The sequence below is a fragment of the Esox lucius genome, chromosome 12 (genome assembly GCF_011004845.1).
Source record: "Esox lucius isolate fEsoLuc1 chromosome 12, fEsoLuc1.pri, whole genome shotgun sequence".
NCBI lineage: Eukaryota > Metazoa > Chordata > Actinopteri > Esociformes > Esocidae > Esox > Esox lucius.
Window position 1 is genome coordinate 12,464,217 of NC_047580.1, and position 23,140 is coordinate 12,487,356.

Consider the following 23,140-nt stretch of genomic DNA (forward strand, 5'->3'; position numbering starts at 1 on the left):
GATCTCCTCAGATCAGTCCATCACTCACACTATTTCACTACATTGTTATTGTTTCCTTATAATAGCAATGATGGACCATGCAGACGTGGGACAGTCTGGGACTGAGCTCAAATGTGAGATATCAAACTGGACAGAGCCTGATAATGTTTTAGGTATGAAAAAGCCAAAGTAGAAGTTGTTACCCTGTCTCATAATACATTAGATGTGAAGATTAACAATGAATCTCTCTAAGAGGGAGAAAAATAACCATGAAACCAAAAAGACAACGACTGAAAACTAGCAACTGGTTATTTAGCACAATACACTCTTCAGATTCACTTTTTTTATTTAGTATTGTTTTGTTTATTGGATAATTTTTATTTCACACCATGATCAAAGAACAATTACAGTACACTCTGCACATGCAATATCTATATTCAGATTAAAATACTGTCTACCCCTACCACCAACACCTTTAATGCTTAAATCTACTTAACAAATAAAGGATAATTTCGTGCTTGTTATGAAGAACTGCATTATTCGCAGTGTTGAAAACCAAACTGTATGTACCAGATGGAACCATATTACTTAGTTCTCTAGGATTAAGTTAATGTTTAGGGCATTTTTAACATTCATCATCACTATCTAGTCGCTCGAATGGTAAATAACACAACTGCCATTCTCCTGGAGCGTTCTCATCTTCACCCTAAACAAACATACATAAACACACAAGGACGCCACAGTCAATGTTAAAGTCAGGGAAGGTTCTGCATGGCAGGTGCAGAGGATCACAGCTGGCTGGTTTAGTCTTGCCCTCTCATGTCAGCACTCAGTATAACATCACAGTTAAACAGCTGGATGTGTAAGGCAACTAAAAGAGAACAAAGTCTCAGGCTACCTGACCTGTAGTATAGGGGATTGTTAAACATCTCCTCCATCCACAATCTCTGCATCAGTCTTCTTACAGTAGACTCTGATCCACTGCTCTGAAAACCGGGCTGGCAGCAGACTGGACACCTACAGGAACAACAATGAAGTGATGTTTCCAATCCTAGATACATTCATTCATGAAAAGATGTGTAAATGCATGACAATGATGACCTGATGCTGTTGGATCGGGATGGCATGGTCTGGTTTTTTTTTACTGTAGAATCGGACATGGTCAATGGGGTTGTCATCATTCATACCCCAGTCCATCTTGAATTTCTGATGGAAACAAAGAAAGAAAAAGACATATGGATAATTTCAGTGAAGCAAGTGAAACTGTTATCTAGGCAGTGGGGAAGACTAGTACAGTAGTGTGAAGTAGAAACTCTATATGCCATCAATTAGTTCCTTTATTGAAGTGAGAAGACTGGAAACTCACATTCAAAATAAGGTCCTCTCTGACACAATCTTTTTCCTAGGGGAGAGAGGAGGAAGATGGAGGAGAGCCACATAAAATGGATCTCATTAAAAGGTCAACTAGTAAGACTTGGAAGGATGTTCTCCCTCCATACCACTGATACACACACCTCTGAGAAACTTTCAGCCTGAGTCTTTTCCAACAACTTGTAGAGGCGTCGTTTGGTGATGTTCTGCAGGATCTCTCTTGCATCTTTCAGATCATCGCTTGTTGAGTGCAGGATCTGCTCAAAAACGTGGTCTACAGGAAAGGGAAAATCGGAAATAAACAAAAGAGTGGTAAATGAGATACAAGGGATGTGGAAAGAGTTTATAAGGGAAAATTGTGCCACAATGGGCCAGACAGAACAGGCAAACACATTGTTTTGACAGCCATGACACCTGGCATAAAACCCTTACAACAAGAGGCCTGAATCATAGAACAACAGCAAGTAGACCAGAACAATAATACATGCTTTTCTATTGGGTTGAACTGACCAGTGAGTTTAGTGTAGGCTTCCATGTCCTCTATTGCTTCGGACATCTTGAATGTCCTGCCCCCTGAACCTTCAAAATGGATGTAATTGTCTGCCTTGACTAAGGCATCTGTAATCCTAATAAAAAAATATTTAACTTATAACATACAGCAGAAAAAAATAATCAGAGAAACTGTATGTGATAACATATTGTAGTGATCCGAAGAGGCGAGTGCTGATGACACATTGTTCTACACTGAAGGGGTGAAAGGATTATGGGACGATCAGAAACCAGCTCTAAAGCAGTATTGTGGTGAGTTTAATGATTCTAGTAGATACATGTGGTTATTGAAGTTATGGGTTGGTTGAGTTCAGGGGATTGGAACTGCGTGAGTTTGAAAAATGTGGTTATCGTGACAGAGCCTTACACGGCCGGGGTTCATGTTCCTTGTTGAATTGTGAAATATAGTGTGACTTTTCCTGGGGTTGTGTGGTGTGTGGAACACAGGAATTGCATAAAACACTAGTCTCTGTCTGTCTATTCTTTCGAGCAACTCACCACAATATAAAATGGAGACAATAAGCTATAAATTTAACTGTACATTAGTTCTATGGCCATGGTCACTGGGTGCTTGTAGGCTCTTCTATGGAGACAGTTGCGGGTCTGGAACATGTCGTATAGATTTGTCACTTCCTGTGAACAGAAAACATACCGGGATATCACTGTTCAGAATCAGCTTTATTTGGCAGATATGTGTACACATATGAGGAATTTGACTAGCTTACGTTCAACTATCTTACGTATATGACCAATCATAAAGTTGAATGAGATTTTGTAAAATATAGTTGTTTTTTTAATTTTTTTTTACTTTTTCTCGGTAGCAGATCTGATTCCTCCCCTCCACCTCACACACACGGGTGAACTTGAGGGAGCGATGGTAGTCAAAGTTGTTCTGGATGCCCAGGTGGTAGCTGTCCCTATGGTGAGAGGAAGAATCTGTTGATTATGTCCATTACATTTCTGATGTATACATTTTGCTTAACCAAACATAATCCTAATGACAAGACCAAGCACACTTATACTGAACTTAACATTAAATTACAGGCACTTTTATTGTTTGAGTCTAAACCTGGGGGTGGTACCATGAAGCTCCTGGGGTCAGTTTCAGACTTGCCCCCACAATAAAGGATTAGCACCCAGACAACCCAATGACAACTTCTGCTTGAACAAAGGTCTTTCCACTCTGCTGACAGGTTCTCTATCCATTACTCCAAACAATAACTTTCTGTTACAGGAGGCGAGTAGTGATATCACAACATAAATATGTTACAAGAGATTTTCTTTTTAACCCAAACATTAACCCCAGTGCTGTTTTACCTAACCTTAACCCAAACCCTAACCTGAACCCCAGTCCTGTCATACCTTACCCTAACCAAACTTTAATCTAACATTTTTAGTTTTCTTACCTTAACCCTAACCTTAACCCCAGTGCTTAACCCTAACCTTAACCTAACGTTAACCTACCTGCAACATTAAAATGCATTTATTACATACTGTAGCAACCTTGGTAAGGCCATTACTCATCCACTGATATCAGTGAACCCTGTGTGGAGCAGTGGGTAAGGCACCCCACTTTTGTCAGTAAAATGTTTGTGACATAACAGCACAGGTTTCGTTCAATAACACATGACAGTGTTTCAGCACCCAGCGTCACGTGACCAGACATGTTTCATGACAAGTGTCGGAACATTGTGTCGAACAGATCGGAACAGTATTGAGTGTGAGTGTCGAGCAGCCCATCACTTCCTGGCAGCAGTATGTTGGGGTAAGCTCTTAAGTAGGAAGGTAGGCTTTGATTTCTTTTGTTCACATTGTTTCTGTGTTTATTGAGAAGCCTGGTTTGTTAAATGAAAGCCTGGGCCCTTGTCCAGAGGGAACACGTTCTACTGTCTTCCAGTGGTTGTTTGATACAACCAAACCCCATTCAAAACCAAGCTGTTACGCAGTTATCTATAATAAATAAATGAAGCATCAACATTGTGTTTGTTCACTTAGCTTACCATTTTTTGAAATTATAATTTTTTTGTTAAATATCTGATCAGATTGAGTGACAAAAATGTGCAAAAAATTTGACATACTTTTACAGCACTGTCATAAAGTTGCACTTTATTTGAAAGTATATTACAAATAAAGTGTATTACAAAAATACCTTTATTTGATAATATCTTCATTTAACACAAATCATTATGAAAGTATTTTTTTTTATTCACTTTTACCAAGTAGGCTACTTTCATGGATAGTTTGGTAAACTTAAATAAAATCAGCAACAAAATATTGAAGTATCAATAGTGTTAAAATTGTCTAGAAGAGACATGCCTATTCTATTTTTATTCTAACTCGTATAATTTTTTTTAGGAATGCAGGAAATTAGCATAATTTAATGAAACAATTTTGGCACTGTACTGTTAAACTAACGCCAGGCTGTGTGTTGTTCAGGTCTCTGATTATAATGCGATCAACTCTTTACTCAAGGACAAACCTGGCAAAGTAGTCCCACTTGTCCACATCAATGCCGTTCCTTTTGTTGGAAACAATTTCATAGAGGAAGGACTTCTCCTCTGACCTTCCCATATATGGCCACTGTGGAGAAGAAACAGATGAATCCTTAAGTATTTATTCAAACCTTAGGCAACACACATTTGATCATATTTTCTAAATCATTTTGAAAATGTCAGTTGAACCCTGAGTAATGATTGTGCTCTTTTAATTGAATATTTAGTGTTGTTTGTACATTCTGTATGCCCAGCTATGTCACTACTAGTTTTTACCCTGTGGTCTGTGATTGGCATCTTTAGCTAGCTGCAAGAATCTGAACTTCACCAACAAAATTAGACTTGCTTAATTCATACGGGCCATACTTTTGTCTGTACTGATTGGGCTGAAATATTCTACGTTTAGCCAGGTAGAATATTCATAAGGGGCTCAGCCAAATTATCGGTATTGGCAGGTGGTTGCAAAATCATTCTGCATGGTAGATTCAAAGCTAACAGACATTCAGACCAGTATACCTTAACCAACTTAATGGCTGGCTGGCTAATTGACTGACTCTCCTCCTGGTTGAGCGGATCAGGGTCCAGGGGTCCATAAATCTGCTCCTTGATGAAGACCATGTCATCAGGAAGGACCAGGCCATGTTCTACCATCACTGGCTCCAAATTGTTCACATGCACCAGGTGGTCAAACATTTTCAAGGACGCTTTCTCATGCTGCAACACACACACACAGACACACAAACGATGGACCTACGCACATACACACCTGGCCAGGCACATTATTATGCAAAACACTGAAAGAAATATCTAAGTACATACAATGAGGGTAACAATTATTTGATCCCTTGTTGATTTTATACCTTTGCCCACTGACAAAGAAATGATCAGTCTGTAATTTTAATGGTAGGTTTATTTGAACAGTGAGAGACTGTTCAAAAATGTTATGAATTGATTTGCATTTTAATGAGTGAAATAAGTATTTGATCCCCTCTCAATCAGAAAGATTTTATACAGGTAACGAGCTGAGATTAGGAGCACACTCTTAAAGGGAGTGATCCTAATCTCAGCTTGTTACCTGTATAAAAGACACCTGTAAACAGAAGCAATTAATGAATCAGATTACAAACTCTCCACCATGACCAAAGAGCTGTCCAAAGATGTCAGGGACAAGATTGTAGACCTACACAAGGCTGGAATGGGCTACAAGACTATCGCCAAGCAGCTTGGTCTAGAAGGTGACAACAGTTGGTGCGATTATTCACAAATGGAAGAAACAGAAAAGAACTGTCAATCTCCCTTGGTCTGGGGCATCATGCATGATCTCACCTCATGGAGTTGCAATGATCATGAGATCAGTGAGGAATCAGCCCAGAACTACACAGGAGCATCTTGTCAATGATATCAAGGCAGCTGGGACCATAGTCACCAAGAAAACAATTGGTAACACACTACGCCGTGAAGGACTGAAATCCTGCAGCGCCCGCAAGGTCCCCCTGCTCAAGAAGCACATGTACAGGCCCTTCTGAATTTTGCCAATGAACATCTGAATGATTCAGAGGAGAACTAGGTGAAAGTGTTGTGGTCAGATGACACTAAATTTAAACTCTTTGGCATCAACTCAACTCGCCATGTTTTGAGGAGGAGGAATGCTGCCTATCACCCCGAGAACACCATCCCCACCCTCAAACATGGAGGTGGAAACATTATGTTTTGGAGGTGTTTTTTCTGTTAAAGGGACAAGAAAACGTCACCTGCATCAGAGGGAGGTTTGACGTGGCCATTTACCGTCAAATCTTGGGTGAGAACCTCCTTCCCTCAGCCAGGGCATTGGAAATGGGTTATGGATGGGTATTCCAGCATGACAATGACCCAAAACACACGGCCAAGGCAACAAAGGAGTGGCTCAAGAAGAAGCACATCAAGGTCCTGGAGTAGCCTAGCCTGTCTCCAGACCTTAATCCCATAGAAAATCTTTGGAGGGAGCTGAAGGTTCGAATTGCCAAACGTCAGCCTCGAAACCTTAATGACTTGGAGAAGATCTGCAAAAAGGAGTGGGACAAAATCCCTCCGGAGATGTCTCCAAACCTTGTGGCCAACTACAAGAAATATCTGTGATTGCAAACAAGGGTTTTGCCACCAAGTACTAAATCATGTTTTGCAGAGGGGTCGAATACATATTTTATTCATTAAAATGCAAATCAATAAATGTGTTTTTTTGGAATTTTTTCACTGTTCAAATGAACCTACAATTAAAATTATAGACTGATAATTTCTTTATCAGTGGGCAAATGTACAAAATCAGCAGGGGATCAAAAACATTTTCCCTCACCGTAGAGGAAAAAGGAGAGAACAGTCTTACCCTCCACTTTGATCCTGGAATAATTCTTGGGATGAACATCCCGTCAAACAAATGAGAGAAAGGACCATGACCTGGAGATTGAGAAAGGAAGATTCAAAAAGTGATAGAGGTTTGTATGTATACTGTATTGTGTGGGTCAGCTGGAATTAAAAGCATTCAATTCTGGAAGTAAGCCAAATTACAATTTATATTAAATAACTCAAACTGAATCAATTAAATTTCTAAGTAAAAGTCAAAGCGATTCATTTTAAATTGTAAATGCAGTGGTATTTTAATGCAACTACTGAACTCAATTTCAAGGAGTCAGAATCTAATTTTGCATTAAGGATTGTAAAATCAGCATAACCAATTTTACTTGGTGTAAAGATGCTGCTTGTGGTAGAACATACAGGGCCAGAACACTAAATCAGGAATTATCTTGAATGCGTGTTTTGACTCATTTAAGACCTCACTTAAGCATTGGGTACACTCAAACCAAAAAGATTCTGGACAGAAATGTCTTACCCTTATATAAATGAGCTTATTCCAGGGGAAAGAAATCCACATTTTTGTTGCATTCAGAAATGTGGGTGTGTTTGCGTGTGCGTCTCACCCAGGTCGTGACAGAGCCCAGCGATCTGAACACACAGTATTTCTCTACGGGTGATGAGGAGCTCCGGTTGTCTTTCATTCAACTCCTGGACCAGCCGACCTGCCAGGTGTCCAACCCTGAATCACACCAACACAATACCAAACAATTCAAATTATTTCACAACCTAAGAAACCTGATCAACAAAAACGGTGAAAACTTAAAACAACTGTGCCTTTTGAAAATTGGTGCAGGCTCTTCTAACCACACGAGATACATCCCAATTTCCCACAAGTGTCCTTTTGCAAAGTCCACATCATGGATTTAAAACAACACACACATGCACCTTTTCGCTACATTGTACTCAGACACCCACACTGGTTCCGTATGAGGGATACACACACCCTGCTACGTACCCTATGGAGTGTTCAAAGCGGTTGTGGGAGGCTCCAGGGAAGACAAAGTATGTTCCTCCCAGCTGCTTAATGTGGCGGAGCCTCTGGAACTGAGGGGTGTCGATGATACGGACCAGCAGAGGATGCATCTCTATGTGGCCATGGATGGAGTCATTAAACACCTATCGGAGAATAATGTGATTACTGATACTACAACTGAGTTTTCCACCTCTCTCCAATAGAAATGGTTACAACTCTATGGTTATGTGGATTGTGGAGGTCATTACACTTACATGTTAAGTATTTAAGATTTTGAAGTGGAAAGTAAATTTTTGTTACACAATATCATGATATCCAATATATGATTAATTGTGTAGAGTTTATTGAAATACATTTGCCTATGCATTTAGCCTCCAGCTGGGTCGCCTGCAATTTAGGCAGCCGCAGGAAATAACAACTGTCAATGAGTTGTGACTGTCGTAGTGACTGTCAGTGTGACTGTCAAACAACTGCAGGAAGCTGCTATAACACCTTGTTATTTCTAAAAACAATAATAATGGGAAGAAGTGCCAATAAGATGGAGGAGTGCCACTAAGATGTGTGCTCTATAATTCCATCCTCAGCAATTTCTGGGAACATGGCACGAAGTGAAACATGACATCCTTCTGCAAATGTTTGTACAGGATTCATAATTATTTATGTCATTTAAACCATCACACCTCAGGCTCCACACGTCTGAGTCATATGCACGTACCTTACAGCAATTATTCCCTTGAAATATCCGGGATTCGGTGTGGGGAGAAAACAAAAAAGAACAGGTCATTTTTTCTGTGTGTGTATTTGTCCCATACATCTACTTGAGAAAGAAGAAACTCTAATTTAACCGGAATATCCTTGATGCTGGGAATTAGTAGATCAAAAAAAGGAGTGTAGGTTGTGTTGTTGGATGGAAGGGTGATTCATGTGCTTGTGATACATACAATGAATAACAACATAAGTCACAGGCCAACTACTTCATGACATGAAAAAAGTATTGTGTAAAAATAATTATATTTATCATAATTAGGCATCAGTCATCCAAAATATTATTTTAGAGCAAGAGTAAATGGGAAGAAATGGGCTCTAAAATTCCTACACAATTATTGGCATCCATAAGTATTAGATATATTATTTGTTTTTACAGAACTTTGTTGCATTTTGGTGTCAACAAGTCTCCAAATCTACATATAGACACACATCCTCAATGCCTATAGCCAATTTGTACCTATTTTCAGGTATGGTCAAATTAAATGAAAATGGAGATCTTTGGCCACATTTGAGAGCAAAAAGTTTTGGGTCAAAAGAAGAATGTTTAAACAGACAAGATCCTTATGCTGTCTGTAAAAATGATGGCTGAGCTTTGATGTTATGAGGCTGATTTGTTACCACTCGACATTTTGGACATTGTAACACTTACCCTAATGCACTCTGAGGAGACATTTGTATTCAAGCCGGTGGATGTTGATTTATACTTTATATAAGAAGAACAATTCAGAACCCGACTCCATGCCTGCTTCTTGCTTAATATTTTGGATGTAGGTGCGCTTGACTGCCTGACAGACTAGCTAGGGTCCAGAAGTCCAAATGTCAATCAATTCATTAGTGCTTTATACATTTTACATTAAAGAGAATCTCAAAATCCTGACATTAAAATAGGAATAATATAAAATAATGTATGGGAAAAACCTACTTGATAAAAATTTACTGCAAAATACCCTGTACTTACCTGAATAATATCATGACTATTTGTATCAATCCAGTCAGTATTTGTTTTGCAGCATCATATGTGCCACACCCCAAAAATTGCATGTTCTATTAAAAATTTGATTTTGACAGAATTAACAAAATACTTGTAAAAGCAGAAACCTAAAAAATACGGAAAATGTGTACTGAATTTCAGAAATGCTGGAAAGTGCTCCGACTGGGGACTCTATTGTTCTACTGGGGGACTTCAACGCCCACGTGGGCAACGACAGTGACACCTGGAGGGGCGTGATTGGGAGGAACGGCCCCCCTGATTTGAACCTGAGCGGTGTTCAGTTATTGGACTTCTGTGCTAGTCACAGACCATGTTCAAGCATAAGGGTGTCCATCAGTGCACGTGGCACCAGGACACCCTAGGCCGTAGGTCGATGATCGACTTTGTTGTCGTTTCATCTGACCTGCGGCCGTATGTCTTGGACACTCGGGTGAAGAGAGGGGCGGAGCTGTCAAATGATCACCACCTGGTGGTGAGTTGGATCCGATGGCGGGGGAGGAAGCTGGACAGACTCGGCAGGCCCAAGAGTACTGTAAGGGTCTCCTGTCAGAGAGATCTTTAACTCCCACCACATTTTCCGTATTTTTCTGGAACGCTTTCCTGGGAAGGTGTTCCAGTCTTGTCCCACCAGGAGGGGACCCCGGGGAAGACCTAGGACACACTGGAGGGACTATGTCTCCCGGCTGGCCTGGGAACGCCTCCGTGTCCCCCCGGGAAGAGCTGGAGGAAGTGTCTGGGGAGAGGGAAGTCTGGGCATCTCTGCTTAGACAGCTGCCCCCGCGACCCGGCCCCGGATGTTGCGGAAGAAGATGTATGTATGTATGTATGTATGTATGTATGTACAGCAGTGATAAACCTAATGTAGCCACTGCCAGGAATTGATCTTTCTCCTATAGTTTTAAGACTTAAGATAATGTCAATCCAATGTCCTAAACATGCATAATATTGACCGGAACAATCATACCTTCCATTTCTCCTCGTCCTGGTCTAGATCCAATGCCAGCGGGTGTTGATTGCTAGGAGTCTTGACAAGTCACTTTTATTGTGACAGAACAGCCTTGGTAACAAAATAAAGACGTTAAAGGTGTGGGTAACACTAATGCAAAGTATTATAAAGCTGCTGGGCATTCAAGTATGTTGTCTATTAAACTGGTAACATAACTACTGCAGTTTATTGGATTTATAGGGATTACTAACAGGAAGGAGGAGTGATAAAAGACTATATGAGAGATACAGATTCCAATTTGACTAAGCTATACTTGTCACGACTCCCTCCCCTGGGGCTCCCCCTGCTGTTGCACTTGGGCTCCGGCGTTCGGCATCACCGGCCTTCTGAAGCCACTGCCCCCCCTTCCCCTCTGCATCACCAGGCACACCTGTTCATTGTTGTGTGATTAGTGTAGGACATGCATGTGTGTGAGTTAGGAGGGTTAGAGTGGTGGGTTATTGTTTGTTGGCACTGTTCTGTTTGTCGTATATTTATATATTACCTGGGAATCTTGTTTTGCCCAACATTGATTGTGCCTGCCTGATTTAGGCATCCTGCTACGCTTGCTTAGCCTTTAAATAAAGGGTCGCAAACTAGCTCCCAGAGTTCGACTACTACTTCCTCAGAAAGAATGTGACATTACTAGAATATTAGCTAGGTGTTTCCCAACTCCTGACCTCGAGTAACCTAAACAGTGCACAATTTCTGTGTAGCCCCTTAAAAGCAAACAAATGCCAAATGTCTATGCATGGATGCCTGTGAGGACAGGGAAAATGAAAGCACAAAAGGGCTGATCAGCTGATGTCTGATGAGGTGACATGCATGTACATGGATGTTTCATTTTGTGTGGCACCACATTCTCTCCTACAGGTAACTATGTTTATATATACTTTGCTGAAAAAAAGTAAGGGAACACGTAATCATCACAGTGTAACACCATGTCAATTAACCATCAGGGATATCAATCTGTCCAGTTAGGAAACATAAGCAATTGTGAATCAATGTCACCTGTTTTGGTGCAAACGAAAATGACAACACGTGCACTGGAATGGCAAAGGCAAGACAACCCCAAAAGAGGGAATGGTTTTGCAGGTGGTGGCCCCAGGCAATTGCTCTCTCCTTATCCTTCCTGACTGATTCTTCTCTAGTTTTTCATTTTGCTAGTGTCCTTGTCACTACTGGTAGCATGAAGAAGTACCTACAGCCTATTCAGGTTGCACAGGGAGTCCAGCTCCTCCAGGATGGTGCATACATACGTGCTGTTGCAAGAAAGTTTGCTGTGTCTCCCACTAAGAGCATGGAGGAGATACCAGGAGATGGGCCGTTACACAAGGAACCCTGAACAGGGGAGTAAAAGGGCATCAACCCGATAGCAGGACTGGTATCTGCTGCTTTGTATGAGGAAGAACAGGAGGAGCACTGCCAGAGCCCTACAAAATGACCTCCAGCGGGCTACTGGCGTGCATGTTTCTAACCAAATTGTCAGAAACAGACTCTATGAGGGTAGCATGAGGGCCCGACGTCCTCTAGTGGAACCTGTGCTCACTGCCCAGCACCGTGCAGCTCGATTGGCATTCACCAGAGAACACCTGAATTGGCAGGTCCGCCGTTGGTGCCGTGTTCTCTTCACAGATTAGAGCAGGTTCACACTGAGCACATGTGACAGACATGAATAAGTCTGGAGACGCTGTTGTGAACGTTATGCTGCCTGCAACATCATCCAGCATGACTGGTTTGGTGCTGGGTCAGTGATGGTCTGGGGAGCCACATCCTAGCCAACGGTACCCTGACTGCTGTTAGGTACCGAAATGAAATTCTCAGACCCATCGTTAGAACTTACACTGGTGCAGTTTGCCCTGGGTTCCTCCTGGTGCAGGAACATTTCCGGCCTCATGTGGCCAGAGTGTGTTGGCAGTTCCAGGATGACAAAGGCATTGATGCCATTAACTGGCCCTCACATTCTACAGACATGAATTCAATTGAGAACCTCTGGGACTTCATGTATCAGTGCATCTGACACGGCCAAGTAGCGCCACAGACTGTCCAGGAGCTCAGAGATGCCCTGATCCAGGTATGGGAGGAGATCTCCCAGGACGCCATCCGCTATCTCATCAGGAGCATGCCCAGACCTTGTCGGGAGTGCACACAGTCACGTGGTGGGCAAAATTCACCTGAGCCTTCTCGAAAACCGTTGCTCTCCAATGATGGGTCGTTCGCCAAAGAATGTCTCTTTTTGGTGAACGATGGGAGCCGATTCGCGAATGAAAAAGAGACGTTCATTTGAGGAGGATATATATGCAGACCGCAAGTCGGGGGCATAACTTAATATGGGGGTTCCTTAATATTATGTTACGCCCATTGGCGGTTTTCATTGTTGTGGTGTTTTTGATTTAGTGTACGCGTTTATGAAGGAAGAATTACAGGGTCAATGACGAAGATTTCGGTAAGTGCTTCCATATGACAACCTCTAGCTATAGATTTAGGGCTATTTAACGTGTTCGCTAAGATCGCTGATGCTACTAAATTCTTTGAATCTGAGATTCGAATAGCTTGCTAGTTTTAACAGAACACAGAAAACACGACAACCCTTATAGCTACGTGTAAAATTAGCTAGCTAGCTAGCTACGCGACGAGGTAGGCTGCTTGTTAGCCAGCTCTAGTCAATTAGGGCACGTTATAACTAACTAAAGATGCATGATGCACCTGTCACTATATGTAAGCAGGCAAGATCCATTCATTTTTTAGCTTCATTTACACTATGTTGTCATTATTTAGAAATGTAAACAAAATAATAATTAGTCATGGCAATCTTCTATGCAGTGGTGTAAAAAGTATTTGGCTGTGTTCAGCAGTTTTGGGAACCATGAGCTAATTTACCTAAACAGTTCATAACTAACCAATGACCTTAATTGATCATTAACACTTACATTTTAATTTTATTGATCACTGGTTAGTTTTGAACTCCCTTTACCTGGTTACCTAGATCTTAATTGGATACTTCCCTAAAGTGGTGAACTCAGCCGAACCCAGGTGAGTACTTGTACTTCGTACACCTCTACTTCGATGTGATTTTTGTGATCTTCCGTTTCAGATGCCAAGATGCGTTGTTGACGTGGGGTATGCTGTTGCCTGGGTAAATGCCAACGTAGGCTTTTCTGAGGCCTTTCTGAGACCGAGTACAAGTTGACACCCCTGAATGATGAGGAAATACAGGGTGCTTTGCAGGTGCTCAAAGAGGCCTGAAGTCTAGAGGAAGAACAAGAAGCTCTCTCCCATTCATGTTTTTGTTTAATAATTTTGAATACACTGAAACATTCATGGATGAAATAGACAAAAGAGGACTTAGTGATACTTTTGAACTTCTCTGTTAATAATCTTTGTTGATTAGGATACCTATTTGCTGTCTTTAACCCATCAGCTAATGCTGGTTTCCACACAACAAAACTTACAAGATTCAGAAAACACAATATAGTTTGATGAGGCAAAGAGACAAGAAACATTGGTTGTTTAGCAAGAGTAAACTGGAGAGTGTTTTGGAAGTGTTCACCTCGCCACACAACATAATAGGATGAAACCAAAGCCTACAGGATCTGGGCAAAGCTGAATATACAGTACACAAAGAAACATTTTAGTTTTGTCAGTGTTGGAATTTAATGTTTTGAATACAGATTTGAAAGGAGATTAAATATTTAATTGTCTAACTGGCATTTCATTTAGTATTTTTAGGTTATGCCATTAACTTCATGCTTTTGGACTACAATAATTGACTTTTAGTAATATCTGTTGTCCTCTTTAATTTGGACCTGTTCTACTTGTAATTTATGTTATTGAATCAACTTTTAGGATAAGGGTTAAATTAGACCTAAGATAATCATTTCCAAGACATGTAACACTTATATTTCTCCCAACAATGTTTTAAGTCCACAGCCACATCATTACTCGAGAATAAAAAAGTTGCTTGTTCCAGGCACCCCTGGAAAAATTTATATTTCTGTAAACAGATGTTGACCTGAACTCTATATGATGCAAATTGAAACTTGCCACCTTTCTGCAACAGGCTATAGAAAATTCAACTCTGAGATAAAGCTGTAACCTTAGTTAACTCTTCTTCCTACATTAGCACACTCAATGTAATGACATCATACCCATTTATGACATCTAGCGTCAAACTGTGTGTCAAACCAGGATGTCCCCAAACTAACCAATGGTGAACATCAGTGGGTGTAACTTAATATTCAGGAACCTGCATTTAAACTGACCAATGGCAAACATCAGTGGGCGTAACTTAATATTCAGTGAGCGTAACTATTCAGGAGCCCCCATATTAAGTAACGCCCCTGACTTGCGGTCTGCAGATATACCTTATTGGTTCATTGGGCTCTTAAATACGTTTGAGTCAATTTTTGTTAAAAGAAGACATTACAAAAGGCTTTTGCCGTAAACCCCAATTATTAAAATAAACTTGTTGTACAAAATGTAGCCCACTGTTAATTAAAAATGTTGAACAAAAATATAATTCCAAAGGAATAGCCTGAACCGTGAACCCATTAAGACATAACCCTTGACTGATATTGTAATTGGCCAATGACGAACTTCGATAAGATATTCGTAAATGTACATATAAACTTAATAATAATATTAATAATAAACTCAAAAACTTGTGAAACACTTTTGTAAAATGTTAATTCATATTACCATTTTGTAATATACACTATCTGTGAATGCGTTCAATTGTCGATTTTTTATATAGCCTAAAGACTCAGTAGCTAGGATGCCAACATGAGTGACACTCCTAAAAGATCTCACATTTTTTACAAAGAAACTAGGAAAATTCCGTATGCAGTATTTGCAAAGCAAAACTTTCAATTCGTTCTGGCTCCACCAACAATCTCCAAAAACGAAACAACTAACAGTCCTGTTGCCACAGCTGAAAGTTGCTGTTAGTGTGGTACCTGATGCTAGCAAATGCCTCTACCACAGATGAGTCAGGTACCACTGCTACAACCTCTGCAACTACATCCAGTGCATACAGTTACCAGACAAAAAAAAATAAAACTGCCACCCAGACCTCCATATGCCAGTACATGCCAAAGGCCATTACCTCATCAAAGAACAAGATGATAGATAACTAAATGGTTGCCAGAGATTTCCAACCACATCATTGTTGAGGACAAGGGATTTAGAAAATACTGTCATGTTTTAAATCCAGCTTATGTTCTTCCAAGCAGGACAACCCTATCTAACGCAATAGTTCCTCATCTGTTGATCCTTGAGCCATGTTTATAGTTTGGACAATTAGAACAAATGCCATGTTGAACTGGTAATAATAATATTACTTAGTAATTCTTCCCTTTAACCATTTACATTAAGTTAATGTGTGTTACAATATTTTGTTATTGTGTTCTATTGTGATCTGTTCAACTGTTCTTTCATTATAAAAAAATTTTCAATGGAGAGTGAAACATTTCAGTCTCCATTTCACTCTTCAGCATAATGAAGAGTTATTAACAAGATTTCTCCCTTATTTCTTTTAATGCATGGAACCTGCTAGGATTAAAGTGCATAATTTCAGTGAAAAATAAATTAACAAATATAAGTGTTATTTTCCACATCTTTACTAAGACCAACACATGTTAATATGGCCGTTTGATAATTTGGGCTGATTAGAAAAATGTGCATAATAATATTTGCAATAAAGGGTGATTAAAAAAAAGAAATATTGAACGAAGAGCCGTTTTCAGAGACAAAATGAACCATCTCTTTTAAATGAACTGGTCCAAGTGAGCTGGATCACTAAAAAGACTTGAAATTCCAATCACTATATTGCACTAATTGCCAATGATAGCTTTGTCACGTTGTATTGATCCTGGGCTTTTAATTTAGCCAATCAACGGCATTGTAACAAAAAGAAAACGTGATTATGCAATAAGTCTACCAATCATATTTGAGGTACCATGTACTGTTTCGTGAGTGCATAGGCAGAAATCCCGGGGGGGACATGACCCCCATCCTGGGGAAAACTATGATTTGTCCCCCCAGTACATAAATGTAAACATAACTATGTAATTTAAAAAAAAAAATAATAGGATGCAATGAATGCACTTGTGCTGGTTATTGACGCGTTTAAGTTGAAAAAAAATTCGCCCCGCCATTTGCCTCACAGTGGTTTGATCCACTGCCTCCCAGCACTCAGCAGTGTCACAGCCGATAGTTACTTTCATAACTCCAGTTCTATGTGTGGAACGTCGCCCATAGGGGCTTCACTCCTATTGGTTTACCCCTCTGCCAATAGGCAGTCACTGAAAATTGAAATATGCAAATCACACCTCTCATGGCCATCTGCCCCATGGCTAGAAAAGAGGTTGTCATACTCTGCTCTGTCTCCCGACATACCTTTCTTTGCAAGAAAAACAGTCAGTGACCAGTCAGGGTATGAACCCTACGCTTCACTCATAGAACTGGAGTAAAAGTAACTATCGTTCTATATCGTGAAGCTTTGCCCATAGGGGCTTCGCTCCTATTGGTTTTGGGTAAAGCAAGTGAGCCCAAGATGTACTCCCTGCTGGTCTCCTACCTTACCAACGAGAGAAGTGCCCAACAGGATGGCTCAGACGTGGAAAAACCACAACCCCGAGCCGCTTCCAACTAACTCACACGAGGCAAATACGTTTGTGCACTGATAAACAGCCCCAAATGAATGCACACACGGCACCAACCCAACCCAACTCAATCAGTTTAGAGTCAATCGGAACGACCGAGGCCAGCCAAAAGAACGTGCCGAGACCTGGACTCTACGCACAAGCAGACGCTCAAGCACACATAATACAAGCGTCTCACTAAAAACTGCATAGGCACACCGGAGCATCGGACGGAACCATGTCAAATGCAGCGTCCCAGTAGCTCAACGGACCCAACTCACACCCCAGTCTCAGCCACATTGAGCACAGAGTGAGCCAGCGTACCCGCCGCCATGTCATGCAAGTAAAACCCCCAAGACGCAGCAGCACAGATGTCCTCAACCCCACTAGGCATAGGAGTGCCACGTGACTTGTAGGCCAGATCAATCGCCTCACACAACCAGTGAGACAGACACAGTTTTGACAACGGCTGGCCCACCTTGGAGCCACTGTGACACACAAAGAGACGGTGATGGAAGAGCTCAGGATGGACTCTATGATGGCAGCGTAGAAGTGCATCATCACAGTCATTGGCAGGTTGAAAATGTTCAGCTGCTGCAGGAAGTACATCCTCTGTAGTGCTTTCTGTGTAAGAGAGGTGATGTTCTGCTCCCACTTGATGTCCGGGGCAATGCTGGTGCCCAGAAAGCAAAATGACTCCATAGAGTTGTCTGGGGAGCCACTCAGGGCGATTGGGGTGGAGGGCAGCTGGGTTTCTCCTGATCATCTCCACTGCCTTTAGGGCATTGAGCTCCAAGTTGTTCTGACTGCACTAGGACACAAGATGTTCTATCTCCCACCTGTAGGCGCACTGTCAATGAGTTGTGACTGCCGTTGTGACTGTCAAACAACTACAGGAAGCTGCTATAAGACCTCACTATTTCTAAAAACAATAATAATGGTAAGAAGTGTCAATAAGATGGAGGAGTTCCACTAAGTTGTGGGCTCTATAATTTCATCCTCAGCAATTTCTGTGAACATGGCATGAAGTGAAACATGTTGTCTTTCTGCAAATGTTTTCACAGGATTCATATTTGTTTATGTAATTTAAACTACCATACTTCAGGCTCATCATAAAACCACCACACGTCTGGGTCATATGATTTTTGCCTTCTATAATCCTTTACTCTATTTCTGTGTAGGGAGAAAACAAAAAAGAACAGGTAATTTTTTCTGTGTGCGTATTTTTCCCATACATCTACTTGAGAAAGAAGAAACTGTAATTTCACCTGAAAATCCTTGATGCTGGGAGTTAGCAGATCAAAAAAAGGAGTTAGGTTGTGTTGTTAAATGGGAAGAAATGAGCTCTAAAATTCCTACATGGATTGGCATCCATAAGCATCAGATTATTTTATTTTTTTACAGAACTTTCTTGCATTTTGGTGTCATGTACATTTAGACACACATCCTCAATGCCTATCATCCTCAGTGCCTATAGCCAATTTGTAATTATTTTCAGGTATGGTTAGATTAAATGAAAATGGAGATCTTTGGCCTCATTTGAGAGCAGAAAGTTTTGGGTCTAAAGAAGAATGTATATACTGTGGTGGATCCACCGGGTGCCAGTGAACCACCTGAGCACCGTGGCCGAGGTATCGTAGGTACTCTGATGGGGGCAAAGTGAGAACACCTGTTGTCCCTGCTGATTGCCTTTTTCCCAATATAAGAAGGTAGCCGGTCACATGCGCGGCAGGGAGGGTGAAACACTTCAGGAGGCAGATGGCAACAGCAGGACGGAGGTGGATAACTCATTGGAGGGACGGTGACAAGAAGACGTTAGAAAAGGTAGCTTAACAGTGTCTAGAGAAGACAGCTGGGCAGAGGAGCGCCCTCAAGCCTATTTCTTGTATGGTAACAGACTTTGGTTGTTTATTTTTCCTTTGCAATGGGTCCTTAATACAAAGTGCTACTGTGGTCTCTTCATTCACTTGGACATTTTGGACATTTTAACACTTAGCCTAATGCACAGTGAGGAGAAAATTGTATTCAAGCTGATGGATGTTGATTTATACTTTATATAAGAACAATTCAGGACCCCTGCTTTATGCCTGTTTCTTGCTTAATTTTTTTGTGGTGGATTTACAGTGGATAAAAAGTCTACACACCCCTGTTAAAATGCCAGGTTCTTGTGATGTAAAAGAATGAGACAAAGAAATCATGTCAGAACTTTTTCCACCTTTAATGTGAACAATTCAATTGAAAAACAAACTGAAATCTTTGAGGGGGAAATTAAAAACTTCCAATAACCTGGTTGCATAAGTGTGCACATCCTTAAACTAATACTTTGTTGAAGCACCTTTTGACTTTATTACAGCACTCAGTCTTTTTGGGTAGGAGTCTATTAGCATCGCACATCTTGACGTGGCAATATTTGCCCACTCTTTTTTGCAAAAGTGCTCCAAATCCGTCAGATTGCAAGGATATCTCATGTGCACAGCCCTCTTCAGATCACCCCACAGATGTTCAATTGGATTCAGGTCTGGGCTCTGGCTGGGTCATTCCAAAATGTTAATCCCCTTCTGGTGAAGCCATGCTTTTGTGGATTTGGATATGTGTTTTGGGTTGTTGTCGTGCTGAAAGGTAAACTTCATCTTCAGCTTTCTAACGGACACCTGAATATTCTTTGCCAAAATTGCCTGGTATTTGGAACTGTTCATAATTCCCTCCACCCTGACTAAGGCCCTGGTTCCACCTGAAGTAAAACAGCCCCTAAGCATGATGCTGCAACCACCATGCTTCACTGTGGGTATTGTGTTCTTTGGGTGATGTGCAGTGTTGTTCTTGCGCCAAACATACCTTTTGGAATTATGGCTAAAAAGTTCAATCTTGGTTTCATCAGACCATAACACATTTTCCCACATGCTTTTTGGGGGACTTGATGTTTGGTTTTGTAAACTTCAGACAGGCTTGGATGTTTTTCTTTATAAGAAAAGGCTTCCGTCTTGCTCCCCTACTCCATAGCCCATTCATATAAAGAATATGGGAGATTGCTGTCACATGTAGCACACAGCCAGTACTTGCCAGAAATTCCTGTAGTTCCTCTGAGATACAACTAAGAACATGTCAGAAAAATCCTACAAGAAAAGCTGAACTTTATTTGTGATTAATCAGAGTCACTATGATGGCAGGTGTGTAATGACTTCTATTTAACATGAGTTTGAATGTGATTGATTTCAGAACACAGCCACATCCCCAGTTATAAGAGTGTGTGCACACATATGCAACCAAGTTATTGTAAGGTTTTTATTCTTCATTTTTTCCCCTTGAAGATTTCAGTTTGTTTTTCAATTGAATTGTTCACATTATAGGTGACATTAAGAGTGGAAAAAGTTCTGACATCATTTATCTTTGTCTCATTCTTTTACATCACAAGAGCCTGACATTTTAACAGGGGTGTGTAGACCTTTTATATCCATTGTAGGTGCGCTGGACTGCCTGATAGACTAGCTAGGGTACAGAAGTCCAAAGGTCAATTATTATAAATTGTGCATTGAAGAGAATGAGGAATCCCAAAATCCTGACCGTAAAATAGGGATAATATTAAATAATGTATGGATCCACTGCCACAGGGTGTTGGTTGGGTCTGTGTACATGAGTATAATTCCTTGTCTGGTAAAAACGAAACAAGCAGAATCAAGAAACACGTTTGTTTATCCGTTATTTCGTTTCATTGACTTATTTTATTATCTTGTTTTTTACACATATACCATAAACCGACTTGATATTTAGATTTCTCTCACGTGGGTGGAGCGAAATGTAAAATGCCTGTCATTGGCCAAATGGGTCCAGGTGCAAATGGACATGGACACATGTCTTGGACACTCTGGTGAAGAGAGGGGCGGAGCTGTCAACTGATCACCACCTGGTGGTGAGTTGGATCCGATGGCGGGGGAGAAAGCTGGACAGACTCGGCAGGCCCAAGCATACTGTAAGGGTCTGCTGGGAACTTCTGGCCAAGTCTCCTGTCTCCTGTCAGATCTTTAACTCCCACCTTCGGCAGAGCGTCGACTGGATGCTCCCGAGGGAGGCTGAAGATATTGAGTCCGAGTGGACCATGTTCTCCACCGCCATTGTCGAAGAGGCCGCACGGAGCTATGGCCGTAAGGTCTCCGGTGCCTGTCGAAGCGGCAATCCCCGAACCCGGTGGTGGACACCGGAAGTAAGGGATGCCATCAAGCTGAAGAAGGAGTCCTATCAGGCCTGGTTGGCTTGTGGGACTCCTGAGGCAGCTGACGGGTACCGACAGGCCAAGTGGACTGCAGCCCGGGTGGTTGTGGAGGCAAAAACCTGGGCCTGGGAGGAGTTCGGTGAGGCCATGGAGAAGGACTGGCCTCGAAGAGATTCTGGCAAACCGTCCGGCGCCTCAGGAGATAGAAACAGTGCTCTACCAACGCTGTTTACAGTAGAGGTGGGCAGCGATTGACCTCAACTGGGGATGTCGTCAGGTGGTGGAAGGAGTACTTCAAGGATCTCAATCCCGCCGTCACGTCTTCCATTGAGGAAGCAGAGGATGAGGGCTCAGAGGTGGACTCGTCCATCACCCGGGCTGAAGTCACCGAGGTAGTCAAGAAACTCCTCGGTGGCAAGGCACCAGGGGTGGATGAGAACCGCCCTGAGTACCTCAAGTCTCTGGATGTTGTGGGGCTGTCTTGGTTGACACGCCTGTGCAACATCGCGTGGCGGTTGGGGGCAGTGCCTCTGGGATGGCAGACCGGGGTGGTGGTCCCTCTTTTTAAGAAGGGGGACCGGAGGGTGTGTTCCAACTATAGGGGGATCACATTTCTCAGCCTCCCCGGGAAAGTCTAAGCCAGGGTACTGTAGAGGAGAATACGGCCAATAGTAGAACCTCGGATTCAGGAGGAACAGTGTGGTTTCCGTCCGGGCCGTGGAACACTGGACCAGCTCTATACCCTCTACGGGGTGTTGGAGGGTTCATGGGAGTTTGCCCAACCAATCCACGTGTGTTTTGTGGATTTGGAGAAGGCATTCGACTGTGTCCCTTGCGGCATCCTGTGGAGAGTGCTTCGGGAATATGGGGTCCTGGGTCCTTTGCTAAGGGCAGTCAGGTCCCTGTACGACCGAAGCAGGAGCTTGGTCCGCATTACCGGCAGTAAGTCAGACTTGTTCCCAGTGCATGTTGGACTCTGGCAGGTCTGCCCTTTGTCGCCGGTTCTGTTCGTAATTTTTATGGACAGAATTTCTAGGCGCAGCCAGGGGCCGGAGGGTGTCAGGTTTGGGGACCACACGATTTTGTCTCTGCTCTTTGCGGATGATGTTGTCATGTTGGCCCCTTCAAGCCAGGACCTTCAGCATGCACTGGGACGGTTTGCAGCCAAGTGTGAAGCGGTGGGGATGAAAATTAGTACCTCCAAATCCGAGGCCATGGTCCTCAGTCGGAAAAGGGTGGCTTGCCCACTTCAGGTTGGTGGAGAGTGCCTGCCTCAAGTGGAGGAGTTTAAGTATCTAGGGATCTTGTTCACGAGTGAGGGAAGGATGGAACGGGAGATTGACAGACAGATCGGTGCAGCTTCTACAGTAATGCGGTCGATGTATCGGTCTGTCGTGGTGAAGAAAGAGCTGAGCCGCAACGTGAAGCTCTCGATTTACCTGTCAATCTACGTTCCTACTCTCACCTATGGTCATGAGCTTTGGGTCATGACCGAAAGGACAAGATCCCGGATACAGGCGGCCGAAATGAGCTTTCTCCGCAGGGTGGGGGGGCAATCCCTTAGGGTGAAAAGCTCGGTCACCCGGGAGGAGCTCAGATTAGAGCCGCTGCTCCTCCATATCGAGAGGGGTCAGCTGAGGTGCCTTGGGCATCTGTTTCGGATGCCTCCGGAACGCCTTCCTGGGAAGGTGTTCCGGGCCTGTCACACCGGGAGGAGACCCCGGGGAAGACTTAGGACACGCTGGAGGGACTATGTCTCCCGGCTGGCCTTGGAACGCCTCGGTGTCCCCCCGGAA

General features: G+C 42.3%; 1 protein-coding gene across 1 annotated transcript in view; it reads right to left on the minus strand.

Moving 5' to 3' along the window:
- Nucleotides 1-307: 307 nt before the first annotated feature.
- The window catches only part of LOC105008888 (deoxynucleoside triphosphate triphosphohydrolase SAMHD1), a 62,836-nt gene continuing 40,003 nt past the window's right edge, over nt 308-23,140 (minus strand). Inside the window, exons 14-15 of the mRNA XM_034296154.1 lie at nt 883-996; nt 308-685 (exon numbers count right to left, since the gene is read on the minus strand). Coding sequence (XP_034152045.1) covers nt 901-996 — 96 coding nt within the window. The 3' untranslated portion in view covers nt 308-685; nt 883-900. The remainder of the gene's footprint in view (nt 686-882; nt 997-23,140) is intronic.